General features: G+C 37.7%; 1 protein-coding gene across 1 annotated transcript in view; it reads right to left on the bottom strand.

Moving 5' to 3' along the window:
- Positions 1-20527, bottom strand: part of LOC109983086 (gamma-aminobutyric acid type A receptor subunit gamma3) — a 77738-nt gene that overhangs the window by 15194 nt on the left and 42017 nt on the right. The window contains exons 5-7 of the mRNA XM_020632619.3: positions 11691-11773; positions 6113-6250; positions 1662-1814 (exon numbers count right to left, since the gene is read on the bottom strand). Of these exons, the coding sequence (XP_020488275.1) occupies positions 1662-1814; positions 6113-6250; positions 11691-11773 (374 nt within the window). The remainder of the gene's footprint in view (positions 1-1661; positions 1815-6112; positions 6251-11690; positions 11774-20527) is intronic.

The following is a 20527-nucleotide window of genomic DNA, read 5'->3' as shown; positions in this document are numbered from 1 at the left end:
ATATTGTTTTATATTGTGTCAGTTGTCATCATATCAAATTAAATGGTATTGTATTGCATCATGTTTAAACGAGAATAACAGACTTGTAGGGTAATATAATTTTGTATTGTTATGTATTGTATCATATAGTGATGTATCTTATTGAATCCAAGCGGCAACCTCCGGTGTTGAAAAATGAAGCTAATGTGGAAATGCAAAATCATTTGTCCAGTGTTGACTTGAGGCTAGCTCCAGGAACACCGGAAGTCACATACACATGACTGGCAAAAAACAGTTTTTACAGTATAGATTAACGTGTTTACAGTCTGGTACAAAAAACAAAAGAGGTCTGATTAGTTATTGTCATCACGGGCACACACTGTGCGGGGGGTGAATTTTTTTTAAACAGCTCTGTTTTGATTTTTGAACGTTACATGCTTTTCATAGTGAGGCCTGTATCTGACATGATTGACAGATTGGCACGATAAAACAGTTCGTCAAGACTCGAGGCTCCAGCTCTCAGCCTGTCGTTAGGTTGGCTGAAGGCTGAGACAGGATTTCCATCATGGCTGACGTGACTCAGGCGTCAGCCATTAATATTTATAGTCTATGATCAAATCGAACACTATCGTTATGTATCGTATCATACCATATTGTATCAAGCAGAATATAATTTTTTAGTAGGGTTTTGTATCATTTCATATTGTACAATTTCTGTTTCAAGCCAGTTTAAATTAAACCAAATCCAATCATACTGTGTGGATTAATATCATATTGTGAAGTAAAGGTCAGAGTGCAATCTGTTTTTTAGCACCTAAACTCTGCAACTCACTTCCTCTAGGAATCAGGAAAACAAAAACTGTATCATTATAATTTAGAATAATTAATTAGTCTGAGATTACTTTTCTTTCATTTACCATATGTTTTTCCCGGTCGTGTTTATATTCCATGTTTTATTTTGTATGGATTTACCTGAGTGATTTCTAAATTGTTATGGTGTTATTGAAAATATATATATTTTTTAAAGATTTGTTTATGTCTTTGTACATTTTGTGTACCATTTCTATGTTGATTTATTTTAGTCTGAGAAGAATAGGTTGCACAGTGAGTCGCTCAAAAGGTGCTACCAGAAAGTCGAGTTGTGTCATTCTGTAGATTTGGCTCTTTCATGGGTTGATGGTGCTCAATTTCAAACAGAGTGCAAAAACTAAAAAAAAAAGCTATCATTTCTAACAAAAATTGGCAACAAAAAGATAATAAAGTTATTTGGACTTGCTCTGTTCACATTTACACGCTTGATGTTTTTTTGTCATGTTCAAAATTTGAAATTGCTTTCATTCCCAGGAATTTTTTCCTTACCTTACCTCCATGCAAAGACAACCTGTGTGGTGTGTATTACGGATACAATTTAAAATAGAAACTGTAAAATAAAAATGTATGAAATTCATTACCTTGATGCAAATGTTCCACAGGACTGCACGACAACAAACAGAGATCATGAACAAAAGAGTTAAGCAGTTGAAACAAAATAGAAAAAAGCAAATGAAGTGACCCAGTTTATCAAACAAACAGTAAAGACAGCTGCACATAAAGATGGAGCAAAACATAATAAGAGTGTGCAAATGAAATGCTCAATAGCATGACCTTGAGATGGTGCATGTATCAAACATGTTTCAAAGTACCTAAAGCCGTTCTGGCTGGCGTGGCGTCTTTTTTGATCCAGAAGGAAACCCAGGAGAGGACCACGGTGAGGATGCAGGGGATGTACGTCTGGATGGTGAAGTAACCCATTCTCCTGCTCAGGTCAAAGTACACCGTCATCACCACATAGTCACCTGAGTGTGCAAACAAACACAACTGAGCACATACTGCACATGTCATAAATCCCTGTAAGCATGGGTACAATGATGAGGCTCAAGATGACAAAAAAAACTCTAAAAGCAACATTTGTACCTCCATAGTAAGCATTTACACACAGTTAAAATAAAAAACACAAAATTAGTGATAAAGTAAACTTATGTACATTTAAGTGATCATCATCCAGGTGAGGCAGGTTTATACACAACACATCTCACAGCAGAGAAACCTAATGTGTGAACAAACGCAGTATATCTTTACACTTTTATTTGACATATTTTTAAGTTGTGTTGTTGCAAAGAAGTGCCTTACCAAAATAAATTATAAATTTCAGAATATCTTCTGAAATGTTGGTAGAAAAAAATGGATGAAAATTGAAGTGAACATCCAGCATATGCAGCACAGTAGTATTATGATAAAAAGATAATCACGAATGATACATTTAGGTGTTTAATGTCTTTTTTCAACAGCTAGTCCTGTAACTCCTCATATGATGCAGCTGAGACGATTAGACTGAAATGACAAACCTTAATTGTTATATTCAAATGTTATAAAATGTGTGGTGATTTATGTATGCATTCAAAAAGAGACATTACAACTGATTAATCGTTATGTGATCGTAATGTTATTAAATAAGAAGACACTTTACACTTTAGTTTTCATTCTCTATGACAAGGACCTTACAGGAACTACACATGTCTAAAAGACTTTTAAAATCCTTTAAAATCTGTGTTTTAATAACATCATACAGCGTTCACTTATCAATTATCTATAATCTAAATGAATAACAACTATGTGACAATTTCATATATTCAGTTTCTGCTCACGTCATTCCCGATGTGTTCCTACATCAGGTATGTATATTCACCGGCTACATTTGAAATAAGCAGGAACCCATTCATTTGTGACTTAGTGTTGTTATATCTTCTACAGTACAACACTGTAGGTGTTTAGTACCTGCAGGTGTGGAAAAGGAGCGTGTGGGTGTGCAGGTTATTATTCAGGAGAAATTATAAATGCAAATGACGAAACACATTTCTATAAAAAGAAGAGCTGAGTCAGCTTTATGCAGAATGGTACATCTTCACCCTGACTTTCTCAGAAGTGATATCAGTTAATCAGACCGGTAGGAACATTTAATGCAGTCTGATATGAATGATGGTAGTCCTGAAGGGGATACACATAGAATCAAGATGTGGTTTCTTTTCCACAATTTATAATCCTTATGATTTTCATGAGATCAAACCACACTTACATGACCTTTGTTTATTTTCTTCAGTATTTTAAGTGTCTCTCTGACTCAGAAGTTTTTAATGGTGACTAAAGAATCCACCAGTCTTTCACACTATTAGGATCCTAATTTATATAATATCATTCACATGCATTCATGCACAGATGTTGTTTTCTTATTCTTAAATCATAGTTTAAATGATGTTTGTCTTACTCGGACAAATTACATTTGTATATTAAATAAACATTATTTACATACATTATGTTCATTAATTTGCATCTGGTTATTGTCTTTATGTACAGAGACTGAGGCTGAGGTCACCATTTAGCACCATGGCAACAAAGTTGACAATCTGCAATATTGGGTGAAGACTTATTTTAATGATCCAAAATTACAGGTTAACTCCTGCACACTAACTAAATTGCACATTATATTCTGTGCAATAAAGACTGTGAGCAGTTTGCAATTTTTTAATGGAGGCATCCTGTGCACCTCATCTTATCTTAGGAAACAATTTGACTTTTTTAATAAGCGTTGGTACTTTTCGATACCAACAAAACATGTGGTAACAACCTTAAAACCCATGAAGGAAACAATTCACGAAGGTAACGCAGTATTAATGTTGCAGAATTGATTTAAAGTTGTTCCTTAAGTTGTTCCTTAAGTTGTTCCTTAAGTTGTTACTTAAGTCTTTACATAAGTCGTTACTTAAGAGCAATGCTCTCCTAAAATGCCTTGTCTCTTTTTTATTGCACTTTATCCTGGGAATACCAGTTGCTGTATTTTGTGTCACTTCTAAATGTTTCGGTACATTTTCATTATTATTATTTCCATTTCTATTTATATTAAAAATGAATAATATTCAGAAAAGGTAAAGGGGTAATAATGGATTTGAAGTGTCTAAAAATGTAAATTCAAAAAAGACCAAGTTATTTCAATTTTTTTGTTGTATCTTTCATCACTAAAAGTATAATGATTTACAGTCGTTACTTAGATCCTTACTGAAGTCGTTACTTAAGTATTTAAGTAGTAGTCATTAGTAGTAGTTGAAAAGTTGCTTTAGTGTCCACTTGAGGTTGTCTGAATAATCCAAGTCAGTCCCATTAACATGTTAAAATGCTCAATTGTGCAGCAAAGATAATTCATTTGAATCAGGGACAGTGTACAAAATGTCTAAGAAGAGAAAAGATGCTTTTTACCAGTTTAAGCAAACTAGCTAATTTCCATCTGTTGTCCCTGGGAAGATGCTTTCAGTCCGTATTCAGTGTCATTTTTTGATCGGTACACAATGTACAGGGATGATAATTGACGCCAAAGAATAATTTATACATTAGAATAATTAGGGGAGTGGTTGATTTGATCGACAGGTGGGCCGTTGAAGCTGTTTGCCAGGAGGCTTAAGGCCAGCTTTAAATCCACCTCTTTGCCTGTTTCTAGATTGACTGAAAGTTAGGTGGAGAAAGCATATACAGAATGGCAACTGCCATTGTTCAGCTTCAAAACATTTCTTCAGAAACCAACGGCTGACATCACTGAGACTGCGTCCATGTTTCATACAGGCTGTGGTTTTAACATGAGTTTGCTCGTGTTATTTCTCATAAAGTTGCGTTCCCTATACTAATTAAAGGCATTTGCTTAACACAAATAAACCATGGTGTCCCCACATTAACAACGTTGACACAGAATAACAACTTTAACTTAAATCACATGAGAGATCATCTGAACTACGACAACTCTATTTCCATGTGGGAGAGGACATGTATAAACTGAGCTTCGTAATTAAGTCTCAGATAATGAGGACATCTTGTTCAGCGGGTCTCCTGTGAGAAAAAAGTTGTTGAAAGTAAAGTCAAGTGGCTTAAAAAACAACTGGATGCAGAAGCTGGCAGTGACGGATGGAGAAGGGAAGAGATGTACGGATGTGTTTGTGGCTCTCTATTTTTTGATGGGATTACATGGACGATCATGGGGCAGCGAGTGGTTTGACTAATGGATTTGTCTGTTTATCTTGGAATTGATTTGGTGGTCTCGACAGGGGCTTAACCATTTTTTCATTTGCACACATTTCAATTGTGGCAAGTAGAAATAAGTGCAGTGAGAGAAAACTCTGAGGACATTTACTTGTTATGTCTATTGCCTTTTTTTGTGGTTACTTGTGGTTACATCTGGTGATGACAGAGAGTTTCTTTTCTTAGACCTGTCTCTCTGAATTATGATTTCACAAATATAAAGTCTATAGTTTGTTAAAGAACAACTTGTTCACATTTAAAACGAGAATGCACTGAATGTGATTTCTGCTACTACTGCAACACCGCTAGTTTCTTTTACAAACTGACAACAAGTGACAGGTTGGAAATAACTAATCTTGAGCTTCATTCGTTACATGCTAACGACCCAGAATGATCCAAATCAGCAAGAGAATGAGAATCTACGGAGCAGTCCTCCAGTAATCATCTAGAGATATTTTCAGTAGTGCACGTGTGAAAACGGCTAAAGAAAGACTCCTAACCTCATTTTGAAAATAAGCATCTATCCAGCTTTGTAGTCTCAAGCTCTGCTCACTTCCCAGTATTCCCAGCACTCAGACCTCTCTTTGATTTGAAGAAAGATTTCCTCAAACTTCAATGTACTGATAGTGGAACAGATTATCAAGGGTGCCTTTTTTTAATGTCCCTTTCTCCTTTTGTGTCCTTTACAAGACAAACAAACACAGGATATCCTATCATATCGTATGTTATGGATCATACAGTCCCTTACCTAACTGTATATCTTTCTGTAGCGTAAATTCAAAAGTCGAATCATATCCCAAAAGATCACTGCATAAGATATTCCTAAGGTTTGATATCACACCCCTCGCACATCTTTATTTCCCATCATTTAATTGAATATTTTTGTCCCCACACACCTTTCTTAAATACACTTTTAATTTGTTCTTGTGTATTAATAAATACTTCAGAATTGTGTTTTTTTATATATGTCTTATTGTAAATGTATGAGGTTTTAATATGTCAGTGATTACAAGTAGAAACAGTAGACACATCCTACCTGCCGTGGTCTTTATTATGTCCGTAGTGTTTCTCAGGCCCATAAAATCAAACTGGTAGAGACGCCAGGACTTCTGGTCCGCCGCCTCCACGGAGTTCTTCCTCCACTTGTAAATCATCTCGTCTCGCGGGTATCCATCTGCAATTACACAGAGCATGTGTGTGTGACCCCGGGCGCTACATGGCACATCCTAATGATGGATATCGAGGTGCAGATAGACCTAAGGCCACCCAGAGCAACATTAGTCTTGTGCTGGAGGTTGTTTAATGAAAAGACGGTCTGGAGCGGAAGACAGAAGGCAGAGAGAAAGTGGATTAAATGAAAGCTTTGGTTCAATAATGCACTGAATCCGTCTTGATGTTGAGCCTGACCTTCACATGACGTGCACACAGCCTGGGAGTGTTTTTACTATCGATCATGGGAGGTTAATGATGGGTTAATGATTCCTGCTTGGCACCAGCCTGAGTCACTGCTGGTTTAAACAGGCACATAATCATTTCATGGAGGAAAACTAACTACTTCATGATCACGCCTGATAGCAATGTAATGTAACAGGCCGTCAATTTACACAAACATTAACAGGGAAGATGTTGCACAAGCTGCTAATTGTTTTCAAACATGCATGATGAATGAATTTCATTAACATTTACCACAGCTCTTCTCATTTCCTGCTAATGATGTCATTAAAGATTCAGCAACGGCTATTCAAATTCAGATCGTTCCGAAAATAAAATCGTATTGTTCTAACAGCTTGGCACACAAATAAAGCAGTAGAAACGTCAATGCTGAAAGGTTTTTATATCCTTGTGATGATATATCCTCGTGATTATAAATTAACAATATTGACTAGTACATTGTGTAGGGCATCAGCAAGACAAGTTTATTCATTTCAGCAACAGGGCAATTCAAAGTGCTTCACACGAAACACCAAAAGAATCAAGAAAAAGAGAAAAAATGACATGAAAAGTAATAATTCAAAAGTCACTAAAACAAACCATTAAACCCTCAGTGTCACACCAGGTTACGAGGCTGGAATAGATTTTAAACTGAAGTTTACACCAAAGCAGTTCCCCCTTAAATACCTTTGCTTTTACGTGGGGATGCCCAACACACTAAATAGCTTTTTTTAATCCAGATTCCTGGACAAGGTGCATGGAAGGTGGACACGATCAAATGGGGATTCATTGCATTTTTAACCACGTCTGAAATTCCATTATTTTGCAATTCAAAAAGTTAATTAGGCTTTTATATTTGTACTATCTTAAGCTAAAGGCCCTGACACACCAAGCAGACGACAAAGAACTAGTGGCGACAAAGGCCGCCTATGGCATCGCCTCACATCTTGGCCAAAAAGCTGCACTAGAACACACCGCAAAGACTACAGCCGACGCCCAACCACCACATAAATTCTGCATCGTATTATAGGTAGCTTACTTATCGAGAATAATGTCTGATGAAGAGTTGAAAATGGCGCTGGTGTTGTACGCCCTTAGTCTTAGCGGAAAAAGAAAAGAAGAGACAGAGGCCAACTAGGACTGACGGCCGACGCTCTCCTAAAGGGTAGTTTACTTCCTGTTTGGATACAAAGCTGGTTTTATTTTAGGGAGAAAATAAGAAACTTGTGGTAGACCTTGGTTACAATATTAACTTAACCACAGAGACAAGGAACTTGTTACGACTCGAAACAGTTAGAGGACAATAAATAAGTGAAATATTTGATGTCACGAGGTGTCTGAGAGATTTTATTTTTAAGTGAAATGAGACATTCAAAGGTCTCGTTTTTTTACATCACTGTGCTGACAGAGCTGCTGCTGTTTGTGTATTGGCTAAGCTACGGTGCGCCTAGAGGGAAAAAATAGCATGCAATCAACGCGATTCAAAACAATGAATGCTTTAATATCAGACCTTAACCGCATCGTGATTAAGTACTTTAAACTTAAAGTAACGATATCAAACAACACAGTTTTGTTCTCTCTGCAGAACCTTTGATAACAAGTACTGTAACAGAATATAGTTGGCTAATATTAGATTTAATATGTGTAAGAACAAACAATAATGTAAGGAAATGTGTAAATGTATAGTACATATGTATATGAATGATATGTGACCAGAGACAAAAGTGCATTAACCGCCTTCATAAGGAATGGCTACAGAGAGGCACTGTATTATTTTGGACAGGTCATTGTTGTGGACTGTGAATATGTTTCTATGTGTAAGCAGCTGTAAAAACAGCTCTAGTTTAGTAATTGTCTTCACAACCTGTTCTCTGCCCACCTGTCGTTTGTCTGTTCAACTCGGCTTCTTCTTTGCTTCCATTCAGATGATTAATCCCCCCCCCCCCCCCCCCCCCCCCCCAGGCATGATGGCTAATACAGGCAAATCTGACTTAATCAGAAAACAGAGACGTCGTCATGGAAACCAGTGTACAGTCTGATGAGTCCCTTCAGTGAGGAAGCTGATCTAGGCAGGCTGTACGCTCTAATGTGCTGCACAAGGTTCAAGGTCTTAGCACCTTAATTCAGTCTGTGATGAGGATAACAGATCTGTGTGAGGTCCACCGCAGAGGAAACATCAACAGCATGCTTCCTTTTCAGCACACCTCCTCTCAGGATATATGGACTAAAATCCCTGAAATGTCACATTAACACACCAAACAGTCCTATTAAACATCATAATGTGCATTTTATGGTCGTGTTACGGTTGTGAAGAGAAGAAAATTTCACACTGTCGAGTAAACGTGTTAAGCTGTGAGTGAACTCAGTAGTGAAGTGATGCACGTTACACACTCTCTGAGCAGCAGATTTAAAGACAACTTGTTAAGCTCTACACTTGTTTACTTCTCTTTTCAATCATGAGGCAGTTTCCTGATGAGTTTTTGCACTCTCACATCCTTTAACGCACTGATGCTTAAGTTTCTGTAAGTTTTGCACCTCTGGACGAGCCTCAGCCGACTCACACTGTTCACATTTCGAGTTTTCATTAAAGCAGCTTGAATGTAGAAAACAACATGTTGTTTCCCTACGATACCCAACAGAGTCAGGAACCCATAAATTATTTATAATTGCAATTTAAACTGTGCGAAGCAGACATAACAGTACGTCATTATGTGCAATATATCAACTGTGCAATACTTTGACATTAATAATATTTTATTCAATGTATTTAGAGATCCTTCCGACTCTAAGCATTTAGGCTGCATTTTAAATAACAGTTAGCAATGATATGTTTGCATGTTCTGACAACGCTGTTATTTTCCTATACATGTTTCTGTTTTTATTGGAGCAATGGTTACGTTTAAAAGTATTTTTTTCACTCAAACTTCTGTATAATTTCTCGTCTTTTTTGTGCTCATATAGTCAATGTTTAAACCTGTATCAGAATCAGAACAACTGCAACATGAAGCAGTTTGTTCCCATGAATATGGACGTCTTTCTGATCATGAAACCCTAAGCTGTTATACATCTATACACTTTGTGACTCGTGTTAACAATTACATTTCAGTCGAGATCTTGAGAAATAACCGAAATTAACTCGTTTTCAAGGGAAAAACAGTTATCTCACGATTATGAGATAAATTAATTGAGATTTGCAAAAAACTATTAAAATGTACTCGTCTCTGGAAAATGAAGCAGAATGAAATGTATGGATGCATGTCCTCTTAGGGCTTCCGTACTTTCTTATTTATCAAAGCTCTTTTATAAATTTTGTTAACACTTGTATTTGAAGCCCTTCAAATATAATTTGCATTATTAGTAGCGTCATTGTTTATTCAGTGTATTCAGTGAATACAAAAATGAGCTTCTAATTGTGCCTGGAAATAACCCAGAGCCATGAACACAGGGGCAACTGGACACAAACATGAAGTAATATTTTTATTTTGCATCTTTTATTGTCATCTGATTGTTTCTTTTTCCAGCAGAAAAAGTAAAATAAGGTGTGTATAAGAATTGAACATAGAACAAGAATTTATTTAAACGTGCTTTTTGTGAAATCTTTGATGCAACCTTAAGACCACCTTGTTTGTGTTCAGTTGTTCTAAGAGACAGTCCAGGGATTAGTTGTTGTAGTAGTTGGTGAACTAAAATAGTTATACTCACTAAATATCAACCCCTTGATTCTCTTAAGCTCCTCCCACTTGTGGAAATTAAGATTAAGATTTACTTTTATTGATCCCTGCAATGGGAAATTTCAGTTTTATATTATAAGTCATGAACACACAGATAGGCTGAAATATACACACACATGCAGAAACAGGATCCTATGGACATGCACTAATGGAGAGAAGCCAGAGTGATGGCGCGGCCCACAGCTGCTCCTGAGCTGGTGGTGGGGAGGGGGTTTGGTGCCTTGCTCAAGGGCACCTCGGCAGTGCTCAGGAGGTGATCTGGCACCTCTCCAGCTACCAGACCAACTTCCATATTTGGTCTGCACCGGGATTTGAACCGGTGACCCTCCGGTTCCCTACAGACTGAGCTACTGCCGCCCAGAAATATGGTGACTCATGGCTCCTGTCACGACCCCTCTCACTTTCCTCCCACTCTGCCTGCATGTCTGCGTGCTTGCTTGTCTCTCAGTCCGGTCTTGCTCTTTCAGGTGTTTGGAGTCGGCATGTGGGTGGAGCTGGAGGGGTCATCAGCTGTTACCTGCTGAGTAACAGCTGACTGATTGAGACTCTCATTCTCTCTCAGCTGGGCCTGCTGCAACTACATCAGTTGTACTGCTTTCTGTGTGTGTGACCTCCCTCTTTGCTACCAGCCCTGAGCAAGTTAAACTCCAATCTACTTCTTTCACACAAGCAGCTGTACCCTGCAATGATAACAGTGACGGACGGCAACATCCATTAACTCGATCAGTGGGAACTTTTTTGTTTTGTTTAAGTTATGTTTGGGCCATTTTTGCCTTTTTTGGACAGGACAGCTGAGGGCCGGGATCAGATTTTAACCCAAGGTTGTGACGAGGACTAAAGCCTTGCTGCACGGGTCAAGCATTTCTACAATTCTGCAATTCATTTAGCGGATGCTTTAGTCAAAAGTGTTGTTCATCTGAGAGTTAGAAAACCCATCAGAGAATGACAAGAAACAACCGATCAGAAAGAGGTGCTGAAAGGCCGTGCACAGGGGAAAAGAGCAGGGTGTGAAGAGAGAGAAATAGACATTTTTTTTCTTAGTGCGAAAACATGAAACCAGCATTATCACCTGGAATATACTAAGATAAAGAGATATACAGTTAAACTTGAAAAAAAAAAAAAAAAAAAAAAAGCCCATTCCAATTTCAGGCAGCTCTCACTCAAAGGCCCTTGTGCATTGAGTGTTGACAGAGTTTGCGGATGAAATATAAAGATAATTTTGTATACAGTTAAAAATAACTAAAGGTCCGTCTCATATTGAAGTAAAAAATAAAAGCCTGGGTCATTTATTGAAGTTTTACAGTAAACACAAAGAAATGTTTCTTTCTCCCAGGAGCTTTTGTATTCATTGACATCGTGTATGTAAAGAGATGACTGCAGATAAATGCAGAGGACAGACGCAGCAGGATAGACCCTATAAATCATTATATTGAATATATACTCAGTACTCACAGCTGGAGAAGATGAGCGGACAGGAGTGTTCGTCCATCGGGAAGTTGTGCAGCTGCAGCTGGCATTCTGCATTTATTGTTAATCTGAAAGAAAAACCAACAACAACAATAAAATAAATCAGTTTGATATGTGTCATATTTGTTCTATAAGTAAAAGATTTCTGGTGCGACCACATCTCATGATCACAGGCTTTACAGCACACGTCTACATCTTTTAAACTGTCTTCCAGATGATTGTTACAACTATTACAAGAATATGTGCATCAGTAATGAAGGGCATTTAAATAAAAAAGAAATACCTTTCAGCCTCAAGTGGAGCAGCAATTTTTAAATCGAGGTACAATCAATGTATAATCAACATACAGTGAAGAGCATGAAGAACCTTAATCAGTCAGTGTGAGACATGTGAGTGTCTGTGCACACTGAAGCAACATGCTGCTCTCCACCTGAAGGCCAGGTGCAGAGGTTCAGGAACAATCTGAACTCTGCAGCTTGTTTTTCTATTAAGTGCTTCTTGAAATTCTCCTCATTTTGTAAGAAAACAAATGCTAAAAAAAGGAACTTTTACTTCTAAAAAAAACACACAAGTCTTTTAAAAGTCTCTTTAAAGTTCCTCACACTTAGACAGGAATATGATCATGAACGTACACCCAATAAATCTATTCTTAATACTCCATTGATCTTTGTGTTAAAAGTAAGAGGTACTTTTTTAAGGGTAAAGAAAAACTGTTGTGAAGAATAAGCCGTCACACAGTTTTATTTGGTTTTGAATGACCTAATGACAAGTGGCACCAATGGACAAAAAAACATGAGAAAAGTGTTTCATTGTGCCAAATATCAAAGAAGAAAGACGACTGTAACCATGGATTATCAACAACTGCTGGCTGTATGGTTTTATCTTTTGGAAAAAAGGGCTTCACTAATCACTTCACTTTGTGAAGGAGTACATTTCACAGCTTTGCCAGGAACTGATTCACACAATGCTTTTTCGTCAAAAACATTTTTTTTGAAAAGGACCTTAATTGCAACTATTTAAAACATTGATTACTCTTTTGAGGTTCAGTATGCAAATCAGTTGTGCATAAAATTACACAGCAGTTTAATGTTGTACACAAATAGAATAAAATCATTGTCTATCCAGCCGTCAGTTTTGTGTGTGTGTTAAAAAAAGAACCTGTACTCAGTCCTGGCTTGTTTGCACAACATATAATGTTCTTGTGATGTAAGTTATACAGCTATATTTGTATCTTAGATTTACAACAGCTTGGTTTCAATAGTTTTTATTTGGCATATCCTGCTTATTGCAAACAGTTTTATAGCCATAATGTAATCAACATAATTCCCCAAAATAACAATACTTTTACAGAATCACATTTTACATGGTTATAAACTGAACATGTTTGGGTGATGAGACTGTTGGCTTATAAAAAAAATACATTTTCAAAAAGGAATTCTACATTCAAGCCCAAAATAATGTAACGACTGTTCATAGAAAAATAATGGTTTGTTGAAGACCAGGTAAACAAGTAACTAGAAATTAATAATCGAATCACCCTGAGCTCATCCATGAATGGTACACAACCTCTTACACCACATATCGAGGTTACATTACATATTCAGAGGTGCAGCTTGTCAACAAGCAACATTATAAACTGCTTCGGGGCCAATGCCAGTATAAAAAAATGTGCAAAGTTTGCAATGCCAGTATGAAATCCTGGGGGGAGGGGAGCCCCGTCTAACAGCACTCACTGTTGTTGCACTAGCAAGCATCACATGCTTTATTACTGTATGAAAAACATTTGTTAATGAAAATTGCTGAAAGAAGATTAAGAGGAATAAGATGATTACTTATAAGATAATAGAGATGCACTCTGGTGCACAGGGGACTTTTGTGTGTATCCACTCACAAAAGTCCCCTGTGAACTTTTGCTTAGGGCACCATTGATGGTTGGGATGAGTCCATGTGGATTGAGAGAAAGCGAGGGAGAGAGAAAAAGTCACACTGGGGTCGGGCTTTAATTCACTGAGAGCAACAGGCCCAGCAGCTCTGGATTGGACTGGCTCATTCCTCTGAGAACAAGGCAGACAGAACCAATTAGTTGAAGCCTGACTACAAAGGTAAGGCAGTGACCGTCACACTTTATAGCAGCCTCTGCCATCAGTGTATGAATATGGTGTCAATGGGTAAATGTGACATGTGGTGTGAGCATTTTTAGAGACTAGAGAAGTGCTTTATAAGTGCAGTCTATTTACCATTGTTACTGTTTATGGGGTTTTAAATTGCCACAGTTTTGGTCAGGTTTGGGGAACAAAACTTCTTCAATAAAAGATTGTGGTTTGAGTTTAATCTTGCACAAACATCAGTTAAGGTACAGGCTGTACATAAACATATATGTAATACACTTCAGTCACACAGAACTACAACTCCAGTCCACTTTGTGAATGTCCTGTCTTTTAAATATTGATTCATAGCCTTCAAACCACAAGCAGATTATTGCTTCATTATAGTCTTTAACCTGACTTTCAAAAGGATTTGTGTTTACACTCTGAAAAGGACCTTAAAGGATGGATAGAGATAGAGAGATGGATAGATAGATACTTTATTGATCCCGAGGGAAATTCAAGACATTGGAAACATTCAAAACATTGTTGTCTGATTGTTAATTTTGATTTGTGACAAACCAAAAGTGAAGACAAAGTGCTTGGACCGCCCTTTACCGACTGGCTACAGTACAGGTCATAAGCCCCGCCTCCTCCAAGTTGCTTTAAACTGTTAAATATTTGTTTTGTTTAGCCGAGGGGCAGGACCTCAAAATTGCAGAAGAGGCTCCATATGACGTCACCAGAGCAATATGTCAGCGGTCGTCACAGGGGTATCCTGTCTCCACTTGTGTACAGTGAGAGGAGAAGACATGACGTCCATCTCAAAAAACAATGCCTGCTACCCTGATCGTTCTATGATGATTTTAAGCTCACTTTAATTATCATGTTTGGATTCAGTGTAAATGTGACTATTATACAGTTAAAGACAGACTGTCCCTTAAAGGTAGTCAGTATAGCATTGTTCGTAGCAGCTTGTAAACACAACATTCAAATTTGTTGTAATGGAAAAGCCGATAATTTATCACTCACTTGTCATTGGCTGTGGGAAACACGCCTGCCCCACACCCAGAAACCCAGAGTCAACCAAAACAAAGGAAAACATCAAAGTTCAGACAGAGGACAAGGTCACTGCAGACAGTCATCACCACACAAGTATGGAGACTCATCAGTGATGAATGAGCCACATTACTTTTTTATAAGTCTATTTATTGTGTGAAAAAGCAATTGGCTATCTTTCAGACAACATAGACCTGTGGAGGTAATTACGTACATGTAACTTTGAACCTCCAATTATAAACCAGAAAGCAAGTCATATTTCTTATCCAAGTGGGAAAAGAGGCTGCAGGAATCATTAAGACCAAAAAACAAGACTGATGCTTTAATGAATCAAGATTATGTCATACCATGGAAATATACTACACCTGCGAAAACAAGAAGACCACATTAAGAGGAGGTATGTTGAAAACACTTTTCTGGGGATAGGATTCAATGTTTTATCTTCTTGGATACAGATATTTGGAGATTAAGTCCATGAGAGAAAAGGAAGATTGAAAAGTGTAAAATTGTTGAAATGTTCATCGAGGGGCATGAAAAAGGAGAAGAAAGTGGAAAGAAAACTTTGTAATTTCATTCTGATATGATCTTTAAACCTCATTAAAGCATGGAAATGGGACAATACCATGCATGTGGGAGAGGCATGGATATCACAAAATGTCATCTCTGTTTACTGCAGCCAGGCCAGTGCACAATTAATACCCGATGACATTTCATTGTCTTTCTCTCATGCCATCAACGGATATTACTTCTCAAAGTTTGCACGCTCCTGAATACTGAACATTGCAGAAGAGTGTGTGGAAAAATCAAGCTTTGACTGTGGCCTTCTCATAGAAATGTTGACTAAAATAACAACATTAATCTCATAAATTGATGACTTTATTCTCGTTAATTTATGGGTTTAATCTTCAATTATTATTTTTTTCTTTAACGTGGCCCTAATCCTCATTCTCAATACATGAAATAAACTATTTGTCTTCTAGACTTGAAATCACAACAACCACAATCTACGCATTCGTCAGACAAAGAAACAACATTTTTACCTGTCTTTTGATTTAGCCTACCATTTAAAGATTCTCTGTACTCTCACAGTATCATAACATTACAAGAAAAATGGACCTGCTGCATCAACACAATCCAAATCCAGGGAAATAATTAATTATTATAACATCCATAAAGATCTTTGGATTCCTTCAGATTTGCACTCTGACCTTTCAATTGACACCCTTTTTGGAATGTTTAAGTTACAGCAAAATGTAACAAACTGAATTTCAAACGTCCCACATAAAAAAAAACACAAATCTCATTTTTATTTCACATAAAGACAACATAAATTTCACTTTAAAGGATGAATGTGTGACATTTTACACGTAAATGTAGCAGAAATCAAGTGTATCCTCTGAAAATAACTCTGAGTTATGACTACCTACAATGAGTGAGACACCCGAGTCCTGCTGGCTGTGATGTTTCCAGAGCCGTATCTACAGCGTGCTTACATAGACGGGACGGCCGGCTGACTCCTCCCCTCACGTGTAAAAGTTGTTTAATTGAGGGACTAGAGAAAAGAAGAATAACATACTGTACTCACTGCTTAACTGTGTTTCTAGATCATGTTCATTTCAGGTAAATTTACATGCAGTGTGAAGATACGAGCATAATAAAGATCGCTAGCATTAGCATGCTAACACAACAATGCAGCACGAGTTGTTTTGGTTTCATGCTGGTGCTCAAGGGCAACATCTGCTGGATCAAAAAATCGCATAATTCTTACTTTTAGTTTATGTTGCTTTATTTTTGAACAGTGTTTAAATGCACAAGTTGAACTCTATGTTTTCAAGTCTTTATCAAAGATTGTAATGCAACATCCCTGTTTATTTTTATTCTGAAAAGAAACCTATTCCTGTTAGAATAGATGCTCTCTTGTGATTGGCTCTTGAGAATCACATGTCTGTTAGTCACGAGATCAGCAGCTCAGTTCATGTCAGCTATTCCCAGCTTAACTAGCTTCTCTATCCAACGCCATCCTCCTGTGTATGCCTTGGCACAGTTTTGTTTGTAAGTATTTTAGTTAATCATTGTCCTCAGGAATATTATATATTTTATTGTAAAGCTATTTAAAGAAGCAATTCTGTGTTGTTTAATTTGCAGTTGTACATAATAAAGAACTAAGAATGGCTGGATACAGAGCTGGTTCTTCAATTAAACAAGCGTGCAACGAGAAATCCACTTGACATTTTCTCTTCATTAAAACTATCTTTTGCATTACAACAGTCAAGTTCTTATGTTTAGCTATCTGGTGATGCGCACTCTGCTACACGCTCAGGTACCTGAATAAAGATACTCCACCTGTTTTTATTTGATCTATAAAGGGTTTAAATAACAGAACAATATACTAAAATGTCCAAAAACGAGATTACTGGCAAACAGCCCAACATCCAGATCAAATCTTTCACACAGACAAACATGAACAAACAAACCCATAAAAGTGGAGAGACTAAAAAGAGACAAAAAAGAGACAAAAAAAGACAAAAGTGCAAACATCAATATGAGAGACCACCTGATGGGATGTAATAGTTCCAGGCCAGATACATTCTTCAAATAGTTTATGAATGGGTCCCAGGTTTTGTGGAATCTGTTAATAGATCCATTAAGGGTTTTTTACAGCTCAATGTTGTTCATTACATCTTAGATCGGTTGTGTGATGGAAGGGGTTACATCTTTCCACTTGAATAAAATTGAACGTTTTAGCTATTAGAGAAGAAAATGAAATGACCTTCTAGAAGTAAGGAGGAATATTTAAACCTGCTGGGGCAGAGAAAACACAGAAGATGGCAATAGTGTAAGAGGGCAAAGCATGCAGCTAGATGTCAAGAAATGAGGACCAGAAAGGTGCGAGTTTTGAGCAGGACCACAATACAAGATATATAGTTGCTAGGGCCTGTTCACACCTGTCACATATGTATGAGGCTTAGGTCAGGAAACGTTCTTGCAGGTTTGGCTTTAGAAAGATGTAGCCAAGGTTGATTTGTATTAAGACATGTCTCGCACATATAAAGGACGGTGAACCCCCAAGTCTAAGAACCAAGTCCCATTCTTTACCCAAGAGAGTAACATCTACATCAGTTTCCCCATCTCTACATAATATCAGATATAGGGGGATTATATTAGTCCATGATATGAGTATATATTATTAAGACCCTACTCTTATCAAGTGTGTTCACCTTCAACAAAGAATCTAGGCGTGATAATGGGGAAATAAATGGAAAGTTTTTCCTGTTCAAAGTCCCTGATTTGTAGCTGCTACTACACTACTAGTTGACTGAATTTCCCGGATAGTGGCTCAAAGCTAGCAAAAATGTTACAGTATACAGGTCAGTTCACCTGTTTTAAGGCGACACAACACTGCTTTTTGTTTGTCCTTATTATTGTCTTTTAAAATATTCCCGTTCCCCTAAGTCCACACAGACTCTTTCTGATAACAAACACTGGACCTAGACATTGCTGTGCAAACAGCAGGAAAGAGAAGAGTAAAGGTGTTAGCTCTTTTTGGTGCCAGAGAGAGAAAGTACACCTTCTGGTTGTTGACAGTAATCTAGGGTGACCATATTTCAAAACCTCCAAATCGAGACACTATCATTTTTCCACAAAGCAGCATGTACAGTATAGAGCCACAGATTGTTGACCTGAACTGGTCACACAAGGAGGTAGACAAGGGTGCCCTCCTCCTGAGAAGCCAGTTTAAGTTGGTTGTCATTAACGCCTGCCTCACTGAAGTTGCAGCAGTGCTACTTCCAGCTTGAATCCACCTTTGTGTTTTCCCGTTTTAAATACGGCTTTGATTTCTGCATTTCCACCGTGGGCGACTGAAAATCGACACTTGCAGCGTATGCAAAAGACTGTACAGAGACCGAAGGTACTTTTGTTGTAACTCTCCTGGAGCTTGTTGGAAAACACTGACTCCCTTTTTCCGCATGACGGGTCGGCTACCCTTTGTATGATAACCAAGACAAATCAGTTGAACTTTGACTCAGGATTCATTCTGATGTTTTTCTATTAGTTAAAACAGCAAAAACCTCGGCAACAGCATTGATTGATAGAAAGAAACCAATGTTGCAACCATGGTGCATAGTTTTGGAAGGTGACAGGGACTGTAAAAAAAATTTAGGACATGGAGATTGAAAATGCCCTATAGTAATCACATAATTGAACTTCACTTTTTCATCAACTGGGCAGTCATCAAACAAATAAGATGATAAGAGCGAGCCACGACTCCAGGAACACTCTCCTGATTATATTTTGACTTTGGAAAATGTCTATGACAGTAAAATCACTTCATTTCAGTTAAATATTTGTTGTTTGGTCACTGTAAACCCTCATTTTGCTTGTAGAACAAATTCCACAAACATAGAGAAAATACCTTAAACACCAACACACACCAATGACTGCCCCTCCCTCCTCACAGACTGTTACCACAAAATCACAGTGCATGATCTCATTGTCTTAATATCTGCTGTTCTCGCACATGCACATCAATCCCTTCAGCGTGTGTTTTTAAGTTATCATACAACATGCTCAGGGGTTCCCCAACTTTTCAGCTCACGACCCCCAAGATAAGTCTGCCAGAGATTATCTGCACAATTGTCACTTTTATTCTCACACTTATAGTTTTACACAGGTCTATTTTTTTTACCTGTTTACTAATACGTATTGTTAGTGGATAGAGTCAGAAATCAGGGACAGAGAGAGAGCGAGAGAGAGAGTGGGGAATGACATGTGGGAAAGGATAGGTCAGATTCGAACCCATGCTGCCAGCTTGGAGAACTAAAGCCTCCATATATGGGGTGCACACACTAACCACTAACAATTTACTATTTGGTTTAATATATATTGTTCCTTGCGTACACAGACAGATGTCAAATGTATTTTCATTGTACCTTGGTATAGTGACAATCAAGTTCATTCCGATTCTGGGGCCCGCTCATAGCCTGGTGGTTATGTTGCACCCCATGTACAGAGGCTGTAGTCATCGTCATAGCGGCTGTGGGTTCAAATCTGACCTCGTCCCTGTGCTGCATGTCATCTCCTACTCTCTCCTCCAAACATTTCCTGTCTCTCTTCAGCTGTCCCGTCCAATAAAAGGCTAAAAGGCAAAAAGGCCAAAAAAGGAACTTTGAAAAAGAACTTCATTCTGATTCTGATTCTCAACATAATCTATAAAAAATGTGGAAATGTCTCACCACATAAGGACAGTGTCAAGGACGTGGAGAACGATGTAGAGCTGCTGATTACTGAAAGAGCCGTTTAAATTAATGTTGAGTGCTCCAATTACAAAGAGAGCTTTAGGGCATGAGGGCGACTGCCTCTCTAATTTGGTCTTAAGACTCGAGCAGGCAATTTGCACTTACTATTGATAATCACAGGGGATGATTGCTTTTGCGCTGCTCTTTTTAGGGAAAGTTTGCGTCACAAATTATTTTGCATAATTTCCATAGTGATCAAGACTGCAGAAGTCTGAAACAATTTAAACTGATTGGTTAGTTTATAAGCCTTAGAGAACCCATATGGGAAAGTTTAAGTGGACACACTGAAGGTCATTTTAGAGTTTGAGAAGTGTTGATACAGCTTTTAGATCATAGACTGTTATTATTATATCCTATAAATAAAACAATACAGCTACTGCAA

Source organism: Labrus bergylta, chromosome 6 (assembly GCF_963930695.1).
Source record: "Labrus bergylta chromosome 6, fLabBer1.1, whole genome shotgun sequence".
In the NCBI taxonomy this organism is placed as follows: domain Eukaryota; kingdom Metazoa; phylum Chordata; class Actinopteri; order Labriformes; family Labridae; genus Labrus; species Labrus bergylta.
Note: the sequence above shows the minus strand (reverse complement) of the source record. Positions and strands in the feature narration are given on the sequence as shown.